Source organism: Oncorhynchus keta, chromosome 11, assembly GCF_023373465.1.
Source record: "Oncorhynchus keta strain PuntledgeMale-10-30-2019 chromosome 11, Oket_V2, whole genome shotgun sequence".
Lineage (NCBI taxonomy): Eukaryota > Metazoa > Chordata > Actinopteri > Salmoniformes > Salmonidae > Oncorhynchus > Oncorhynchus keta.
This window is the reverse complement of record NC_068431.1, coordinates 33114539-33135554: the sequence shown is the minus strand read 5'-3', so window position 1 is coordinate 33135554 and position 21016 is coordinate 33114539. Positions and strand designations below refer to the sequence as shown.

Here is a 21016-nt window from a genome sequence, read left to right as displayed (position 1 = left end):
GGCAAGCTTGTGTCTACACAATAAACTAGAAGTATATCCCCTTACAGAGGGCTTAGGGTACAGGTCTTAGACAAGTAGAACACAAATAAACAAAGAAATAAACACAGTATGCATCATTTACCTGGAGCAGTTGCAGTTTGACCTGTGTGTTGGTTCTACAAAGTCCCAAGCCCCTACTTTCTCCATCAGCTCCTCCTCACAGGTACCGTTGGCTGTCGCTGAGAACTTACGCCTGGACAACACAACACACAACCATTGACTCAAAACATGAACCGTTTGTCCATTGTGTTTCTTACTATACTTCTCTGAAATATCAACTTGGTAAATGAAGCGTCATTGTGAAGGCGTGTGCCTGTTATTTGACAAACGTGTTAGGCAACGTTGATTGTGCGAGCGTGTGTGTGTGTGCGTGTGTGTGTGTGTGTGTGCGTGTGTGTGCGTGTGTGTGTGTTGTGGTAGATCCTGCATATTCTCTCTAGGCTTCGTTGAATGTGTCTATGGTGTGGTAAACATGTATGAGGTTTCTTTTGGGCTGTGTGTGAGCATGTGTTTGTTGACAGTGTGTGTGTGACCATGTATTTGTTGACAGTGTGTGTGTGACCATGTGTTTGTTGACAGTGTGTGTGTGACCATGTGTTTGTGTATGCCTGTTAGGGCTGCACAATTAATTGAATTCAGATCGAAATCGCAATATTGACATGCACAATATCCATAATGCAAGAGTTCCATATCTCATGCAACTCTTTTAAATGCCATTCAGTCGTGTTAGTTTACTCCATTTGTCATCTCTCTCCCTCTCTCCTCTTGCAGCTGCTTCACACACACACCAAGCACCGCCTTCTGCCAGTCAAGCAGCACAGTTCCTTCTCCTCACTGTTAGATTCACTATACGTTTGCATGCTGTTCTGTTAGGTCAAATGCAGTCAACAGATTGTTCCAAACAAGAACGATGCTGCTTTCCACTTTGCTTCTTAATATAAATAATTTAATTTCTATGATTCCAACATTTCACCCAAGTGTTTTCTATATCGCAAGTCAAATCGAAATCCCGATTTTCTGTAAAAAAAAATTGTAAATACATATTTTGCCCATATCGTGCAGCTCACAAGCCTATAGCAATTCTACTTCTTCTAGGGCTTTGGTTGAGAGTGTGTGTGTGCTGAGACAGTAGCAGAGACAGACGTACTTGTTCTGAGCTCTGTTGATATTGCACTCCTGCCAGACCCTCTCCACCACCTGGCTGGCTAGCCTGCGAGGGATCTTCAACTCGTGGTGACCGGTGCTGTCTACACTGAAGCCGTCCACAGCCGACGACATCTTCACCCATTTCAGAGTCGACTGGGAGTCCACTGGGGGAGGGAGGGATGGGAGGGATGGGAGGGAGAGGTTATGAATCGGCTCATGAAACCGCAAGTGGCAATGTTTATTGTCCTACAATTACCAGCTTTGACAACACCTCTTGACCATTGGTCACAATATGGGTTAAAGGTACCTAAGCAATAGAGCAAATGGAGAAGCTGCATCCCCACTTTCAAAATAGAGGTGCTGCAAACATGTTTTCGCACCCCAATATCTTTTTGTTACCACAAAAGTATCCTGATCCATTGAGCAATTTTCTTGTTTTGAGCTAGTCTGTATTAAAATGGACTTTATACACTATATAATTCATTAAAAGACTGCAGTTTGCACCCCCCCGTCGTTCGGAAGATTAATGGTTTTGCTTCGCTGCGTCTCTCCAGTGTTTTGGAACAGAGCAGTCAGGAAGCACTAGTTGCACCACTGGTCTTTTTGTCTATTTTGTTGACCTGTTGTTACATTTGTATCGTTGTTTAATGTCCGATGCACTCAGGGTGTTGCTACATATCATTTGAGCAGCATGCACCACGGGCAAATTTTGTCATTTGACTTTGCCTGTAAAAACCATGATGAGCACGGGCATGTCTGATTAGGCTTTGAGGTACCTCAGTTTCTGGGAGAATCTCAGTTGCTTGTGCCCTCTCTCCTTGCCTCCTTCTCAAAACTCATTGGAGAAGGTCAGAGGGACCTCTGGTTTTTTCATCCAATGTGTTTTGAAAAGGAAGCGAGGAGAGAGGACACGAGTAGTATGCAATTGGGATTCTCATGAGAAACTGCATGTCCGGTAGCTCGCGGGCTGTCAATGAGAAGCTAGCAAAGTAGATACTGAGAAATAATCTGTGCGCCTAATATTATTACATGATTACATTTTTGTGAGAAAAATTATCCACAAGCTTTTTACAGTCATTCAACACCATTCTGCATTTTTGCCATCTATTTCCCAACGTCAGTCAGTTAAATCACATCGTTAAAATGTTTTCATTCAGTTTCAAAAGTAACAGTCCTGGCTAAGCCTGATATGCGAGTGCATCGTGGCTGCTTCGCGGTTACAATGTAGCAGGGGTTGGTACTAAAATTACATTCCAATCTTTTCGTTCTGAGTAAGTATGTACTGTAAGTAGCCTTGCCAGAGCCTTTGCTTGTGTGAGCCAGAACCGCTCATAAGGCAGGAGCCTATCTCCTGTTTCTGTAGTGAGGCAGCTTGATGTACAAGTACACCCCATGGACAGGATGCTAGTCTATTGCAGGGCCTTAACCCCCAGTCTATTCTCCTTAAAACTTGTTAGGGATTAGGTTCCGCTAAGAGCGCCACCAATAGTTTCTTTCATTAAAACACACATGCAAGGTACTGAATTAAAGCTACACTCGTTGTGAATCTAGCCACCAAGTCGGATTTGTAAAATGCTTTTCGGCGAAAGCATAAGAAGCTATTATCTGATAGCATGCACCCCCCAGAATACCAGACCTTCACCTAAACAACAGATTTTGCGGTAGCCAGCGCTACCCAAAACGCAGAAATAAAATATACGACAAGCTTCTTTCTTGGCACTCCTATATATCCCATAAACATCACAATTGGGTCTTTTTCCCGATTAAATCCGTCATTGTATAGCCAAAATGTAGTTTTCCTTAGACCGGTCTGATCCAGGAATATTCCATTTTACAAGACGCAACGTCACTTTTTCAAATTACAAAAGTTGCCTATAAACTTTTACAAATCACTTCAATCTACTTTTCTAAACCAACTTTAGGTATTAATAAACGTTAATAATCTATTAAATTGATCACGGGGCGATCTGTATTCGATAGCAGCAAGTCTTGAAATCATCGTCCATTGTTTTCAATTTCACAACATCCTGTGGTGAGCCTAAAACAGGAAGGGCCAAAACGTCATATAACCAAGGATAAAGCAGACTGGAAATGCCAGTACTGGCGACATCGTCTGGAAGCTGTAGGCATTTACAGGGCATCCTCATTTATTTTCTGTCGCCTTAGACAATACATTGACTGGCCATGCTACTGCTCCAGTTTCAACTGTTCTGCCTTGTTATTATTCGACCATGCTGGTCATTTATGAACATTTGAACATCTTGGCCATGTTCTGTTATAATCTCCACCCGGCACAGCCAGAAGAGGACTGGCCACCCCACATAGCCTGGTTCCTCTCTAGGTTTCTTCCTAGGTTTTGGCCTTTCTAGGGAGTTTTTCCTAGCCACCGTGCTTCTACACCTGCATTGCTTGCTGTTTGGGGTTTTAGGCTGGGTTTCTGTACAGCACTTTGAGATATGAGCTGATGTACGAAGGGCTATATAAATACATTTGATTTGATTTGATTGACTGGCGGATTGATATTTTTTTTTGTGTTTTTTGGTGAACAGTTTTTCGAGGGATTTTTACTCCTAAACACGTTCTGTTATAGCCACAGACACAATTTAACCAGTTTTAGAGACTTCAGAGTGTTTCTATAGACACATACTTATCATATGCATATACTATATTCCTGGCATGAGTAGCAGGACTTTGAAATGTTGAGCGATTTTTAACAAAAAGCTGCGAAAATTCTCATCATCCCTAACAGGCTAACCACAAGGTCAGTTGTTCTGAAAATAAGCATTCTTTTTTTTCTTCATTTCGTGCCACTGTTCCGACCAGCAAAATAAAGTTCTGGACTGGTTCGAACCCCAAAAAACATAACGGTTTATATCATATAGTTTCTGTTCCTTTTTAAACCTCTGAAATTTTTACCTTTAGCGCAACATTCAATTATTAACCAATCAGTGCGGATAGAGCAGCTTGCTATGGAATAGGCAAGCTATTTACGTGCATTACAGACAAGTGTATGGCGCGAGATGGGGTGGGGATGGGGTGGGGAGCGAGCAAGAAAGCGCAGAGGAGGCTTGGTTTGAAATGCTGGGCATCTTGTTGTTATGACATGCATTATCTGAATTAGGCTGACCAAATTATACCTACGAGGTGCAGATTCTATAAACGAACTTTGAATGTCATTGAACAGAGAGTTAGCTTAATGTTGGACCAGCTAGCTAGCTAACAAGCTTGTGTGTGCAAAGCGGCACCAGAATTGAAATAAAAATACTTCCATGTTTAATTTTTCAGTTTTTGATTTGTTAAAAAAGTTTGAAATATCCAATAAATGTCGTTCCACTTCATGATTGTGTCCCACTTGTTGTTGATTCTTCACAAAAAATACAGTTTTATATCTTTATGTTTGAAGCCTGAAATGTGGCAAAAGGTCGCAAAGTTCAAGGGGGCCAAATACTTTCGCAAGGCACTGTAGGTTGACATGTTTCTATCCACGTACTCATTGTACCTGTATGGGCATCCTCGGGTGAGGTTGGGGGCGTGAGGGTGACTGAGGAGATGGCAGGCTCTCGTTGGGATGCAGGCACTTGGTGGCCACCAGAATAGATGGCGGTGCAGGGCGAGGACCCCTGGGGGACCACGGCCGGGATGTCAGACTGGGGCACCAGCACCAGGCAGGCTGGGTACACCATCCTCACACCACCTGGAGGTAGAGACAAACACCCACTCATTATTAGCAGTTAAGTATGTGTATGTGATCCGTGCAGGAATGGAACCCCCGTCCCTTTTCCCCATTTCATATACAGTGCATTCGGAAAGTATTCAGACCCCTTGACCTTTTCCACATTTTGTTACATTACAGCCTTATTCCAAAATGAATTAAATAATTCCCCCCCATTAATCTACACACAATACCCCATAATGATAAAGCAAAAACTGTTTTTTAGATTTTTTTTGCAAATGTGTAAAATAATATATAATTTAAATATCACATTTACATAAGTATTCAGACCCTTCACTCAGTTCTTATTTGAAGCATCTTTGGCAGCAATTACAGACTTTAAAAAAATATATATTTATAATTTTTACCCCGTTTTCTCCCCAATTTCGTGGTATTCAATTGTTTTTAGTAGCTACTAGCTTGTCTCATCGCGACAACTCCCGTACAGGCTCGGGAGAGACGAAGGTTGAAAGTCATGTGTCCTCCGATACACAACCCAACCAAGCCGCACTGCTTCTTAACACAGCGCGTATCCAACCCGGAAGCCAGCCGCACCAATGTGTCGGACTAAACACTGTGCACCTGGCAACCTTGGTTAGCGCGCACTGCGCCCGCCCCGCCACGGGAGTCGCTGGTGATGGAGGCCACTGTGTTATTGGGGACCTTCAATGCTGCAGACCGTTTTTGGTACCCTTCCCCAGATCTGTGAAATGGACCCAATCCTGTCTCTGAGCTCTACGGACAGTTCCTTCGACCTCATGGCTTGGTTTTTGCTCTGACATGCACTGTGGGACCTTAAATAGACAGGTGTGTGCCTTTCCAAATCATGTCCAATCAATTGAATTTACCACAGGTGGACTCTAATCAAGTTGTAGAAACATCTCAGGGATGATAAATGGAAACAGGATGCAACTGGGCTCAATTTCGAGTCTGAATACTTATGTAAATACGTTTTTTTTTAATTATACATTTGTTAACATGTTTTAAAACCTGTTTTCGCTTCGTCATTATGGAGCATTGTGTGTAGAATATTGGGGGCAAAAAAAAACGATTTATGCATTTTAGAATAAGGATACGAGAGAGAGGTCTTACCAACGAGGACCTCTACAGCGGCCAGCGAGTCATCCTCCCAGTCCATGTACTCCATCTTGTCCTCCGATGGAGAGTCATTTTTGTCCTTGTCTTTAGAGCTGGGGCTTATGGGATAGAACTGGTTCCACTCCTCTATCAGTTTCTGGGTGGGAGGGTCTGACAGCTTGAATGACTGACCCGTCAGAGTCCCGTTCAGACCAAACGGACTTAGGATGACTGGAGGGAGAGAGGGAGAGAGAGGTAGAGAGAAAAAGAGATACACACAGCCAGTCTCAGTACAGAAGCTGTGTTACTTCAGAATAAATCCCCATCCCCATCATACTGCATCCATCCATCCTGGGGCGGCAGGGTAGCCTAGTGGTTAGAGCGTTGGACTAGTAACTGGAATGGTTGCAAGTTCAAACCCCCGAGCTGACAAGGTACACATCTGTTGTTCTGCCCCTGAACAGGCTGTTAACCCACTGTTCCTAGGCTGTCATTGTAAGTAAGAATTTGTTCTTAACTGACTTGCCTAGTTAAATAAAGGTAAAAATAAAATGATGCCCGTGTTCTTTTCTGTAACCCCATCCTTTCATTCATTCTCCTAAAATAAAGGTAAAATAAATAAATAAATATTTAGAATGCTTACTTAGTTGTGTTCTTCATATATTTCTTCTTGTTTTTTTTGTATTACATTGTTATTGAGTATTGGGTTTTGAGTTTGCAAGAAAGGCATTTCACTGTATTTGTGCACGTGACATCAAAACTTGAAACGAACAGGGGCTGGCTGGCTGGCTTGAGGGAGGGAGGGAGAAGGGGGAGAGAAGGCAGTCTCACAGAGAGAGAACATCTGGAACACACACAGTGCTGGCCAGCTAAATGCAAGCCACTCAAGGTCAGGACATTTTAAGTAGAAGGGTAGTCAATCTATATTCATATTCCCACCACGCTGAGATTAAATGGAGGGGCCATAGTAGCTAGTAAGTGGATGGTGACCTCCTCAGAGACTACAATGGGAAACAAACAGACAGTGTGACAAGACTTGACTGAATAATACACACCTCTGATGTTCTATGCTGTCCACTCCATAATACACAACCCTCCCTCCGTCCCCTTCTCTCTTTCTGTCTCCATCTCCCTGAAGACATGGTAAATATGCTCAGATCAGTCAAAGGTGCTGAGAGTTCATTACATTCACGCTGCGCTGTTTTATGAGGTCATATCTTGAAAAGGCTGGAGAGCTCTGCCGCACACTAAACCAAGCCTGTCAGAGATGAGAGGAGCGAGGGAGTGAGGGAGTAGAAGAAGGGAGGTGTAGGAGGGCGGGGGACTAGCAGACGTCAGCCCCTCTCTGCCACTACGCTCGGTCTGATAAAACAGACACATAGCTCATGGCGAGAACACATACCGGCACACACACCCTGGGAATTCTGCGGGTTTGTTTGTACTGATGTCAAATACACAACAACCACCCATTCATAGAAGGGCAGTGCTCTGACATAAAGTACTGGACACATTAATGGTCCCACCACAGAGCATTAAACACCATCTTTAATTGAAGATAATTTGATGACCAGAGGACAATTGACTCCACATTAACCCCATTGATCCATTTGCATAATGGCACCAAACACATAGAGCAGCATATCTTCCAGTCTGCCACCTCAAGTCCCATACAAAGCATTGGCAGGTTGGTATGTTGGGAAAAAAGCAGAAGGTCTGATCCACTATCTGATATACTTTCCAAACCCTGATATAGCATACATCTACTGACACATACTAGTGACTGAAGAGAGACAGACCAAGTGGAAAGCTGTGCTATCTAATTACAGTATCTATCTATCTAAACTCAGCAAAAAAAGAAACGTCCCTTTTTCAGGACCCTGTCTTTCAAAGATAATTCATAAAAATCCAAATAACTTCACAGATCTTAAACACTGTTTCCCATGCCTGTTCAATGAACCATAAACAATTAATGAACATGCACCTGTGGAATGGTCGTTAAGACACTAACAGCTTACAGACGGTCGGCAATGAATTAAGGTCACAGTTATGAAAACTTAAGGAACTAAATAGGCCTTTCCACTGACTCTGGAAAAACACCAAAAGAAATATGCCCAAGGTCCCTGCTCATCTGCTTGAACGAGTCTTAGGCATGAGGACTACAGATGTGGCCAGGGCAATAGATTGTAATGTCCGTACTGTGAGACGCCTAAGACAGCATTACAGGGAGACAGGACTGACAGCTGATCGTCCTCACAGTGGCAGACCACGTGTAATAACACCTGCACAGGATAAGTACATCCGAACATCACATCTGCGGGACAGGTACAGGGTGGCAACAACAACTGCCCGAGTTACACCAGGAATGCGCAATCCCTCCATCAGTGCTCAGACTGTTTGCAATAGGCTGAGAGAGGCTGGACTGAGAGCTTGTAGGCCTGTTGTAAAGGCAGGTCCTCACCAGACATCACCTGCAACAACGTCACCTATGGGCACAAACCCACCGGCACTGGACCAGACAGGACTGGCAAAAAGTGCTCTTCACTGACGAGTCACGGTTTTGTCTCACCAGGGGTGATGGTTGGATTTACATTTATCGTCGAAGGAATGAGCGTTACAAGAGGCCTGTACTCTGGAGAAGGATCGATTTGGAGGTGGAGGGGCCGTGATGGTCTAGGGCAGTGTGTCACAGCATCATCAGACTGAGCTTGTTGTCATTGCAGGCCATCTCAAAGCTGTGCGTTACAGGGAAGACATCCTCCTCCCTCATGAGGTACCCTTCCTGCAGGCTCATCCTGACATGACCCTCCAGCATGACAATGCCACCAGCCATACTGCTCGTTCTGTGCGTGATTTCCTGCAAGACAGGAATGTCAGTGTTCTGCTATGGCCAGCAAGAGCCCGGATCTCAATCCCATTGAGCACATCTGGAACCTGTTGGATCGGAGGGTGAGGGCTAGGGCCATTCCCCCAAGAAATGTCCGGGAACTTGCAGGTGCCTTGGGGGAAGAGTGGGGTAACACCTCACAGCAAGAACTGGCAAATCTGGTGCAGCACATGAGGAGGAGATGCACTGCAGTGCTTCATGCAGCTGGTGGCCACGCCAGATAATGACTGTTACTTTGGATTTTGACCCCCCCCCCCCTTTGTTCAGGGACACATGATTCCATTTCTGTTAGTCACATGTCTGTGGAACTTGTTCAGTTTATGTCTCAGTTGTTGACAAATATTTACACAATTTAATTTTGCTGAAAATAAACACAGTTGACAGTGAGAGGACGTTTCTTTTTTTGCTGAGTTTATATATCCATGAACCTGCTATTGAATCTACAGAGCAGGAGGTTTTAAAGGGCCAATCCGCAGTTGAAACAATTACAAAGTGTCTTCTCCGCCACTATTTCTGTAAAACACTGAAGGATGGGGCTGGAGAAATGTAAACACTCTCAAATTCATAGAAAGAGCTATGAACTGACCATCCATCCATCATATCATTTATTTATTTTCACAATGTTTTGAGGCTATACGGTGTTTGTTTACATTTACATGACTTTTACATTTAAACAGCACCAGGCTCTAACTTAAATTGACATTATTACTGTGAGGCTAGTGGGGGAAATAATGACTGCAGCTAATTTTCCCTGTGCAGTGCTGCACTCCAGTCAGATCAGAGAATGGACAGAGTGATCACCATTATTAGGTTCCAGGTGGGATGGGAGGAGGTGGGAAGGAGTGGGGTAGGCATTTTGTTAGTTAACCTAAGGCAAAGCCCTTGTGCCTGGTGTAATGATCGCTCCCTCAAGCTTTCCTCCGTCTCCTCCTCTTTCTTTTGTTAGGATTTATTTTATTGCAGTTTTTTTTGTAGGCTCCCTCCTCTCTGTCCTCTGTGTGTCTTTTACAGCTAATTGTACAGATGTCTCCAGCAGCAGACCTCAGCTAGTGGGGACAGCCCTCTGAGGGCTAGAGGGGGGGGGGACAGAGGGAAGAAGAAAGAAGAGGAGGAAAAAGAAGGTGGAGGGAGAGAGAGAATGAGATGAAGAGAAGGATGGGAGCAGGGGAGAGGTGGAGAAAAGAGGGAGGGGTAAGTGAGGAAGAGTAGGAGGACAGGGAAAAGCAGAACATGTGGATAGATGGGGGAGGGACAGAGGGGGTGTGTGGGGGCTGCTGGTGGCACATCATTACTGTCAGGCTGTCTGATGAAGGAGCAGAGCGGAGGAGAGGAGCCTGTTCTTAATACCTGAGGATTACCCCTGTCTTCTATTAGAGACATGACACGAAGCTGAGAGAACAGAGCAGTCTGTTCTCACACAGCACTGATATACTCCACTGCTCTACCTCTTTTTCCCCTTTGGGTTCTACATGTGCTCAAAGCCAATGATACATGTTCACTTAAGCAATGAACTCCTCTCCCTGAGGGGTAGTGTGGGGTGAAAGGACTGTGTGTGTGTGTGTGTGTGTGTGTGTGTGTGTGTGTGTGTGTGTGTGTGTGTGTGTGTGTGTGTGTGTGTGTGTGTGTGTGTGTGTGTGTGTGTGTGTGTGTGTGTGTGTGTGTGTGTGTGTGTGTGTGTGTGTGTGTGTGTGCGTGCGTGTGTGTGTGTGCGTGCATGCATGTGCATATCTGCAGTGCATGTGTATGTAAATGTGTGTGCTTGTGAAAAGGTGGGTGTATACTCCACCTACCTTGGAAGGGGCTGGAGGCCTGCTGGGCCAGGGTGAGGTGCTCGTCACTCAGGTGGTAGACTGGCTGGTGCTGGTTGATCTCCACACTGGTGCACACGTTACTCTCCCCATGGAGGAAGAAGGTGAACGAGCATGACAGGTGTTCACTGTGGAGAGAGAGAAAGAAAGAAAGAGAGAGAGCACAGAGTGAGTCATTTTAGCTCGGATGATTCTGGAAGCGGAAGTGTGTGAATTGTTGTATGATACAACAGAGGAAGAGCGAGGGCGAGGATGAGAGGGGGAGCCATAGAAGATGAGAGAGGGCAAAACACTGAATTTGCCTGCTAATGACTGGACGGAGGAGAGGAGAGATTGTGGAAGATAACAATGACATTGTTCAGCCATGGAGCAAAATCTCTAACTTGACAGGGTCTCCTGGGTAGAATACCAAGGGTGGAGAGGGGTTAGGGAAATGATATGTCACTGATTTAACAGAGACCTAATATGACATCATCACAATCAAAATAAAGTCGTTTCAAACATCTGTATTCTTATACTACAGCAGAATGCTGAGTCTGTACTGTAGTGTGTGTAGTGTGTATGTTGTTAGATTGGGGTGAGAGGAAGCGAGAGAGAGAGATAGAGGGAGTAGAGAAAGAAAGTGAGCAGAAGCGAGAGATGGAAGGAGTGACAGGGAAAGAAGAGAGAGAGAGAGAGAGAGAGAGAGAGAGAGAGGGAGAGGGAGAGGGAGAGGAGAGAGAGAGAGAGAGAGAGAGAGAGAGAGAGAGAGAGAGAGAGAGAGAGAGAGAGAGAGAGAGAGAGAGAGAGAGAGAGAGAGAGAGAGGGAGAGAGAGAGAGAGAGAGAGAGAGAGAGAGAGAGAGAGAGAGGAGAGAGAGAGAGAGGGAGAGAAACTTGTCTCCAGTCTCCCTCCCTCTCTGCCTCCTCTCATCCTATGCAGCACAGCCACCTGACAGAAGAACAAATGAAAGCGGACGAGGTTAATTTAGTAGAGGATCAAAGAGGGGTTGCCTCCTTAGAGGATTTGGTTAAGTAAATATCTATCCCTCTTCTCTACCACTCTGTCTCTCTCTCCCTCATCTCTCCCTGGCAGAGCTGCTGCTGCAGAGGATTAAAGAAAAGAATAGGAATGAAAAAGGAGTGAAGGAATCAGACTAATAATATATCATTATCATGAGACAGGTCTGAGGAAGAATTGAGTGGCACAAGGGTGGAGGAGAGAAACATTTCCACTACAGACTAATGTATACTAGACATGCACTAACAAGGATAGCCTATACAATGCAATAAGACTGTAACTTTCTTATATCCTTGATAAAAATAAAAATAAATATGCATGGGCTTTAGCTAAGTGGGCTAACACAGTCTTAAGACATGCAGGAGACCCGGTTTGAACCCAGTCAGTCACAAGATCAAGATTAAATAGGGAGTGAAATAGCTATCTGAGGAAGTGCTATGACAGCGCAATTCAAAAATAGTTATGGGGGCCAAATTAAGTTTTTAGTCACACTCCCTTCTAACACAATAGAGGGGAACAGAAGGCATGACCATGTTCCAGAGAATCTTATCTTTCGGAAATGGGGTCATAATAGCTAATAACACAAACGGTTCAAACGCTAGAGCCAAACTCATACTGCATGAATAAGCAAATTCAAAATGCCACATTGGTTTCAGAAACAGTCAGAAACCTGTTTAACAGAGTGTTTGATTATACCGGATCTCTTCTACCGTTCCTTTTTGGCCAATTACCAGGATGTTGTCTCTGGTTTTGAATTTGAATTTGTAGAACTAAATTTGAAATCTGAATGTATTTGATAAGTTGAATGCAGTGCCTTCAGAGAGTATTCACACCCCTTGACTTTTTCCAAATGTTGTTGTATTACAGCCTGAATTTAAACTGGATTAAATAGATTTTTTTTGTCACTGGCCAACAGTGTATACAAATGAATTAAAAATGAAAAGCTTAAATGTCTTGAGTCAATAAGTATTCAGCCCATTTCATGACAATCCTACATATGTTCAGGAGTAACATTTAGCTTAACAAGTCACATAAGTTGCATGGACTCACTCTTTGTGCAAAAATAGTGTTTAACATGATTGTTCAATTACTCCCTCATCTCTGTACCTCACATATACAGATACAGTAACTGTAGGGTTGCAGTCCCACGCTGAAAATGGCTGTTTAGCATTGAACATAATTTAACAGAGCTTGAATATATACACATATTTAAAACAGAATAATGTGTAAATATTGTAAAATCCAGATGTGAAAAGATTTACCCAGAAAGACTCACAGCTGTAATCACTGCTAAAGGTGATTCTAACATGTATTGACTCGGGTGTGAATACTTATGTAAATGAGATATTTCTGTATTTTATTTTCAATACATTTGCAAAAATGTTATCCATTTTGAACTCAGGCTGTAAAAAAGTTGGAATAAGTCAAGGGGTATGGTAAACTTTGGTAAACTTTAAATTATAGTTTGTAACTAGACAAAGAATGCAATATTAACCATACTCAAACTGAATATATATAAATACAGAATTTGAATATTCAATTAAATTGAAATATCATTTTTAAACTGAATGCAACAGTCATTCAATTCCGTTTGAAATCAAGAAATACAAGTCTTAATTTACAAATTCAATATCTAAACGCAAAAATCTTGAATCCAAATAGATTTTCTGTTGGCAATGAAATCACTCCATAATTTCCTTACTACGGTCTGTCTGTCTCTGGAACAGCCTCCCTCTTTCTCCTGTCTGTCTCCACTCAGACATTCTGGCTGCTGTTAGGTTCCAACAGAGCAGCCTGTCCTGGGGCCTTGGTGCAGAGTGGGACGGTCTCTCCCTGCCCCAAGGGCAGCCTGACTGGGAGGTCACCGTGGGACGGACCATATGCCATAGAGAGAGAGACTATTTACCATAGAGAGAGACTGAGTGTCAAAGAAAGAAAGAGAAACATGAGCAACACAGCTAGATCGGAGACAGCTAGTATCAAAGATCCAAGGGCAGCTAGGTAAGTGACTGCCAGATCAAAGTCAGCTAATATTAAAGAGCTGTCCAGTAATAATAGAGGAGTAAAGAAACATGGCTTCCCAGTGGCTGTGAGAGAGAAACGGGCTCTGTTAGTAAGGTGTGTAAGGGCAGGACCGCCCTAAAGTAGAGCGCTGAGCCTCTCAGGAATCCTGTGGTGTGTGTGTCTGGGCTGTTAAGGCAAGGTGGGGTAGGGAGCCAGCAAATTAGCGGAGTGAAGGGAACCTCACACCTCTCCTTTATTCTCTAGGAATTACACATGCGTAAATGGAACTCAATTCCCTTTTTATGCACCTTTCTCTCTATGCGTATTCTGACCTTGAACTTAAGCATGGCAAAAGCATGTGTCAGGCATATATTTGCTTGGGGTGGAGATTGCAGAAATGGAGGTGTGGCAGAGTTGTGTCAACAGATGTGCAGTATTCCCTCATAATTCCACCACCTTTATGTACGAGGAAACCATAAATAAGGTCGAGCAACCTGTCGGTTCTAAGTAGAGGTCGACCGATTATGATTTTTCAACGCCGATACCGATACCAATTATTGGAGGGCCCAAAAAGCCGATAACGATTAATCGGACAATTTGTATTTATTTATTTATTTGTAATAATGACAATTACAACAATACTGAATTAACACTTATTTTAACTTAATATAAAACATCAATACAATCAATTTAGCCTCAAATAAATAATGAAACATGTTCAATTTGGTTTAAATAATGCAAAAACAAAGTGTTGGAGAAGAAAGTAATATGTGCCATGTAAAAAAGCTAACGTTTAAGTTCCTTGCTCAGAACACGAGAACATATGAAAGTTGGTGGTTCCTTTTAAAATGAGACTTCAATATTCCAAGGTGAGAGGTTTTAGGTTGTAGTTAATATAGTATTTATAGGACTATTTCTCTCTATACCATTTGTATGTCATATACCTTTGACTATTGGATGTTCTTATAGGCACTATAGTATTGCCAGTGTAACACTATAGCTTCCTTCCCTCTCCTCGCCCCTACCTGGGCTCGAACCAGGAACACATCGACAACAGCCACACTCGAAGCATCGTTACCCATCGCTCCACAAAAGCCGCGGCCCTTGCAGCGCAAGGGGAATAACTACTCCAAATCTAAAAGCGTGTGGCGTTTGAAACAGTATTAGCGCAAACCCAGCTAACTAGCGTGCAATGAACGCAAGAGAAATTACACTATTTTACCTGGTTAATATCGCCCGCTAAACTGGATTAGTAGTTATAAATAGTGATTATGATTGTTTTTTATAAGATAAGTTTAATTAGCTAGCAATTTACCTTGGCTTCTACTGCATTCGCATAACAGGCAGGCTACTCGTGGAGTGCAATGGTTAGAGCGTTGGACTAGTTAACTGTGAGGTTGCAAGATTGGAACCCCCGAGGTACAAATTTGTCGTTCTGCCCCTGAACAAGGCAGTTAACCCACTGTTCATAGGCCATCATTGAAAATAAGAATGTGTTCTTAACTGACTTGCCTAGTTAAAAAAGGTATATAAAAAATAAATAAAACATAATAATTGGAAATCGGCGCCCAAAAATACCGATTTCCGATTGTTATGAAAACTTGAACTCGGCCCTAATTAATCAGCCATTCCGAGTAATCGGACCTCTAGTTCTAAGTAATAAAACATTGACTTCGATATAACTAACACCGGGTCCTCCAGAGTGGTCTAAGCTGTGCCACTAGAGATTCTGGGGTTGCACCCGGGAGGCCCATGGGGCGGCGCACAATTGGCACAGCGTTATCCAGGTTAGGGGGGGTTTGGCAGGCAGGGATATCCTTGTCTCATCGTGCACTAGTGACTCCTGTGGCGGGCCGGGTACAGTGCACGCTGACACGGTCGCCAGGTGTATGGTGTTTCCTCCGACACATTGGTGCGGCTGGCTTCTGGGTTGGATGGGCATTGTGTCAAGAAGCAGTGCGGCTTGGTTGTGTTTCGGAGGACGCATGGCTCTTGACCTTCGCCTCTCCCGAGTCCGTCCGGGAGTTGCAGCGACGAGACAAGACTATAACTACTACCAATTGGATACCACAAAATTGGGGTGAAAAAAAATAACACCAATCTCTATGCACTCTAATGCATAAATTGATAAGATCTATCGGATAAGACCATTTGAGTAATCTGTTTGGAAAAGGGGATTGTAAATATAAATTACAAATTACAATGGTTTTAGATCTATTTTACCTTATGATCGCTGATAAATCGTGAGCTTGGTTATATCTGCAGAAAGATGATTCTGAGATATTTGGCTTTAAAGTTCCAAACCATCAATGGTTTGAATGGTGTCAGCAAGTTTTATATTGCATTATTTTTATCTTAACTACATACATTGGTGTATTTAGAAAACTACAGTGGGGCAAAAAAGTATTTAGTCAGACACCAATTGTGCAAGTTCTCCCACTTAAAAATATGAGAGAGGCCTGTAAATTTCATCATAGGTACTATGACAGACGAAATGGAAAAAAAATCCAGAAAATCACATTGTAGGATTTTTTATGAATTTATTTGCAAATTATGGTGGAAAAGAAATTTGGGCAAAAATAAGCTTTTTGTGCATATGGAACATTTCTGGGATATTTTTATTTCAGCTCTTGAAACAAGGGACCAACACTTTACATGTTAAGTTTATATTTTTGTTATGTCACGGCTGTTGGAAGGAGAGGACCAAGGTGCAGCGTGGTGAGCGTACATTTTCTTTATTTTAATCAAAATGACACCACACCACACAAAACAAAAAACACTACAAACACCAACCGAGACGCTCAAAAGCGAAGTGCTCTAAACAAAGTCACCTTCCCACCAACACAGGTGGGGAAGGGGTACCTAAGTATGGTTCCCAATCAGAGACGACGATAGACAGCTGTCCCTGACTGAGAACCATACACCAAGGTCAGGGCGTGACATGTACCAGTCAAAAGTTTGGACACACCTAGTGATTTAAGGTTTTTTTATTGTTACTATTTTCTACATTGTAGAATAATAGTGAAGACATCAAAATTATGAAATAACACATGGAATCATGTAGTAACCAAAAAAGTGTTTTAAAAAAATCTAAATATATTTTATATTTGAGATTCTTCAAAGCAGTCACCCTTTGCCTTGATGACAGCTTTGCACACTCTTGGCATTCTCTCAACCAGCTTCATGGGGTAGTCACCTGGAATGCATTTCAATTAACAGGTGTGCCCTGTAAAAAGGTAATTGGTGTCATTTCTTCCCTTCTTAATGTGTTTGAGCCAATCAGGTGTGTTGTGACAAGGTAGGGGTGGATATACAGAAGATAGCCCTATTGTAAAAGACCAAGTCCATATTATAGCAAGACCAGCTCAAATAAGCAAAGCGAAACGACAGTCCATCATTACTTTAAGATATAAAGATCAGTCAATCCGGAAATTTGGCAGTACGTCCAACCAGCCTCACAACCACAGTCCACGTGTAACCACCCAGCCCAGGACCTCCACATCCGGATTCTTCACCTGAAGGATCGTCTGACAGGGGGTGGGGTGGGTGCTGAGGAATATTTCTGTTTGTAATAAAGTCCTTTTGTGGGGAAAAACTCATTCTGATTGGCTGTGCCTGGCTCCCTAGTGGATGAGCCTGGCTGCCCAGTGGGTGAGCCTATGCCCTCAAAGACTCACCCCATGGTTGCACCCCTGCCCAGTCATGTGAAATCTATAGATTAGGGCCTAATGAATTTATTTAAATTGACTGATTTCTATTATGCACTGTAACACAGTAAAATCTTAAAAATTGTTGCCTGTTTTGTTTATTTTTGTTCAGTATATATTCTAGTGAGTTTGTCAATAAAAATTGAATTAAAGGTACACTGTACTTAAAGGGATGGCTTTAGCTAAATGGACTGAAAAGCCTATTGAATGAGAACTCAAAATCTGGAGTCACACCTGCAAAGCCCTTTATGCACCTGCATACTGCAAGTCTGAATACCAACTACTGATTTATGTCCCTATACCGGGACGGTTGAGCTTGTGTTCGCTAATGTGATTAGCATGACGTTGTAAGTAACAGCAAACTTTCCAGAAAGCTGGGTAGAAGGCTTAAATTCTTGTTAATCTAACTGCACTGTCCAATTTACAGTAGCTATTACAGTGAAAAAATACCATGCTATTGTTTGAGGAGTGCACAACAATAAAAACTTTTATCACAGCCACTGGTTTGATACATTCACCTTGGAAGCTAAATAATGTACTTACATTCAGTAATCTTGCTCTGATGTGTCATCCTAAGGGTCCCAGAGATAAAATGTAGCATAGTTCTGTTTGATAAAAATCAATTTTCATATTCAAATGTAGAAACTAGGTTCTACAGTTTGAACCCCTGCTGTCTCTGGCTCCATACCCACCCCATCTGGCCATCTAGATGTGTAAAAGTTTGTGTTTAAGCTAATGATCCATCATGTATGACATCCCTGGGAGTGTGTAAACGTAAATGTTGTATTACCATATCATTTTTGTATGTTCCCTATAGTTTTGAACTGAAAATGTATCAATTGACCAATTCGGCACATTTGGGCAGACTTGATACAAAATATTGTCCCGTATTGCAGTGCTTCACTGGATCAATCTGAAACTTTGCACACACACTGCTGCCATCTAGTGACCAAAATCTGAATTGTGTCTAAACTGCAGTATTATATTATAGCCTTTCTCTTGCGTTTCAAAAATTAACAAAATAAAAATTGAAAAACGCATGTTTATTTGTTTGTATTATCTTTTACTAGATCTAATGTGTTATATTCTCCTACATTAATTTCACATTTCCACAAACTTCAAAGTGTTTCCTTTCAAATGGTATGAAGAATATGCATTTCCTTGCCCCAGGAGGGAGGGAGGGAAAGGTACTGAAGGGAAGGAGACAAAAAGAGAGAGAGAGAGAGAGAGAGAGAGAGAGAGAGAGAGAGAGAGAGAGAGAGAGAGAGAGAGAGAGAGAGATGGGGGGAGACAGAAGCAGGAGTAACCACAGAAACCACAACATATTTTACTCACTCTGGTCTCACACTCACTCTGGTCTCACACTCACACCGGTCTCACACTCACTCTGGTCTCACACTGTGTTGCCCGGCTGAGGGAGCTAAAAGAATGGAGGGCTGCCACCTGTAGCCCATTAGGCAGAACGGCAGCCACACACACCACATCAACAGTGTCTGGAGATGCTTCTTTTCATCCTCTCTATCAGAGAAACTCACTTTAGAGATACTCACTCATCAGTTGAGTAAACTATCATTGAAAGAGGCTAATATGGATTGTTAAGATAAAACAACAATGAGAAGGTCAGGATGAGAAGGTTCCTGAAGAGCTGTCTAAAATGGAGATGCAAACAATGTATCCTATATCTTAAATATCATCACATTGAGAGTGTATCAAACAGTGAGTATTGATCAAATTCTCAAGGACTCAATGAGGTATTTCTCAGCAGCTGATTTTTTGTCCATTGTGCAAGGAAAATGTTCAATAGATAGACAGGTGTTTGTTTTTAACCCTTAGTAGCCCCCATGCCCACAATGATAAAAACAACAAATACAGCAGAGACACATGACCTAACACACACACACACACACACACACACACACACACACACACACACACACACACACACACACAAGGGGCAGGGGATTTGTCTCCAGCCCCAGTGAGGGGAGTTGGCTGAAAAACGCAGCACAATCACATTGGGCCAGGCTCGGCTGCTGTTGGCCAGGCTCAACGGCTGTGTGGCGTGCCACCACAGGCCCATTGTCCCTGTCACGGCCAGCGCATACACTGTCAGCTCCAAACAAACTCTGTAATCTCTCAATTCTTCTGGGGCAGGAAGGGTGGGGTTGGGCATGTGTCTCAAGGTATGTAGGGTGCAGGGTTTCCGGAAAATGTAGCCCCAGAAATTTCGCCGGCAACATTTTAATTAACCGGACATAGAGAAATTTACCGGATCCAAATACATTGGGTGGTAACCAGATTAAGGTGTCCACCCATGGTGCTCAGAATGACAGAAAGCACACTTAGAATATGGTAATTCATATTAAGAGAACATGCAAGTCGAGGATGCAATAATGTGTGGTCCTTCTTAATGAATTCTGATATACACATTGTACTTTTCCTCAACCAACAAGACTATTAACGAAAAACCAAATCACTAGCCTATGTAAATCTACTATAGTAGAGAAGTTCAGGCTACCAATCTATTGGTCAGCTTGTCAAGAAAGAAATAGCCTATTGCAAACAGACTCTGGGACAGTTGTGGGACGATAAGATACCAAATTCATACAACCAGTAGCCCTAGGAGAAAAAAAAACATTAAAAGCAATGAGTCTGATGCAACATATCAGAACATTATGAATCCAGAAATATGCACAAGGCAGTAGGAAACCAGCAAACTTGTTTAGTACATAAGGTTGCTGCTACCGTATCCTATGACCGAAAAGAGCTTCTAAATATCAGAACTAGGATTGCTCACCTCAAACTGGACGAAGAGTTTTTCCTCAATGAGTCGGATGCGAGGGATATAGTGTTGACACCCGACCAGGCCCCGATCCCCGTGATTCGCTGGAGAAGGAAACGGAGATTTCGAGGCAAAAGATCAGGGTGCCTTGTGAGGACCAGGTGACTAGTGGCTAATCTGCCCTTGCCCTCCGTTCTGCTAGCTAACAATCAATCGCTAGAAAATAAATGGGACGAACTGAAAGCACGTATATCTTACCAACGGGACATTAAAAACAGTAATATTTTATGCTTCACCGAGTTGTAGATGAACGATGACATTAAGAACAGAGAGCAGGTGGGTTATACACTCTTTCGGCAAGACAGAACAGCAGCCTCTGGGAAGACACAGGGCCTATGCATGGTGGTGCACAATATCTAAGGAAGTCTCAAAGTTTTGCTCGCCTGAGGTTGAGTATCTTATGATAAGCTGTAGACCACACTATTTACCCAGAGAGTTCTCATCTGTATTTTTCGTAGCTGTCTACATACCACCACAGAGCAAGGTTGGCACTAAAACCGCACTAAATGAGCTGTATTCTGCCATAGGATAACAGGAAAACGCTCATCCAGAGGTGGCATTCCTAGTGGCCGGACTCTTTATGCAGGGAAACTTAAATCAATTGTACCGAATTTCTATCAACATGTTAAATGTGCAACCAGAGGGGGAAAAAATTTAGATCTACTCCACACACCGAGACGCGTACAACGCTCTCCCTCGCCCTCCATTTGGCAAATCCGACCATCTCTATCCTCCTGATTCCTGCTTACAAGCAAAAATTGAAGCAGGATGCACCAGTGACTCGGTCCATAAAAAAGTG

The 21016-nt window shown here is 42.9% G+C and overlaps 1 protein-coding gene across 3 annotated transcripts in view; it reads right to left on the bottom strand.

Annotated features, from left to right (window-relative positions):
• LOC118375299 (mediator of RNA polymerase II transcription subunit 13-like) overlaps nucleotides 1-21016 on the bottom strand; it is a 140566-nt gene that overhangs the window by 59845 nt on the left and 59705 nt on the right. For 2 of the 3 annotated variants that reach the window (XM_052457016.1, XM_052457019.1), the window contains exons 4-8: nucleotides 10649-10794; nucleotides 5990-6205; nucleotides 4676-4879; nucleotides 1187-1349; nucleotides 122-232 (exon numbers count right to left, since the gene is read on the bottom strand). In XM_052457016.1, the coding sequence (XP_052312976.1) occupies nucleotides 122-232; nucleotides 1187-1349; nucleotides 4676-4879; nucleotides 5990-6205; nucleotides 10649-10794 (840 nt within the window). The remainder of the gene's footprint in view (nucleotides 1-121; nucleotides 233-1186; nucleotides 1350-4675; nucleotides 4880-5989; nucleotides 6206-10648; nucleotides 10795-21016) is intronic. The other variant, XM_052457018.1, reaches the window with a different exon arrangement.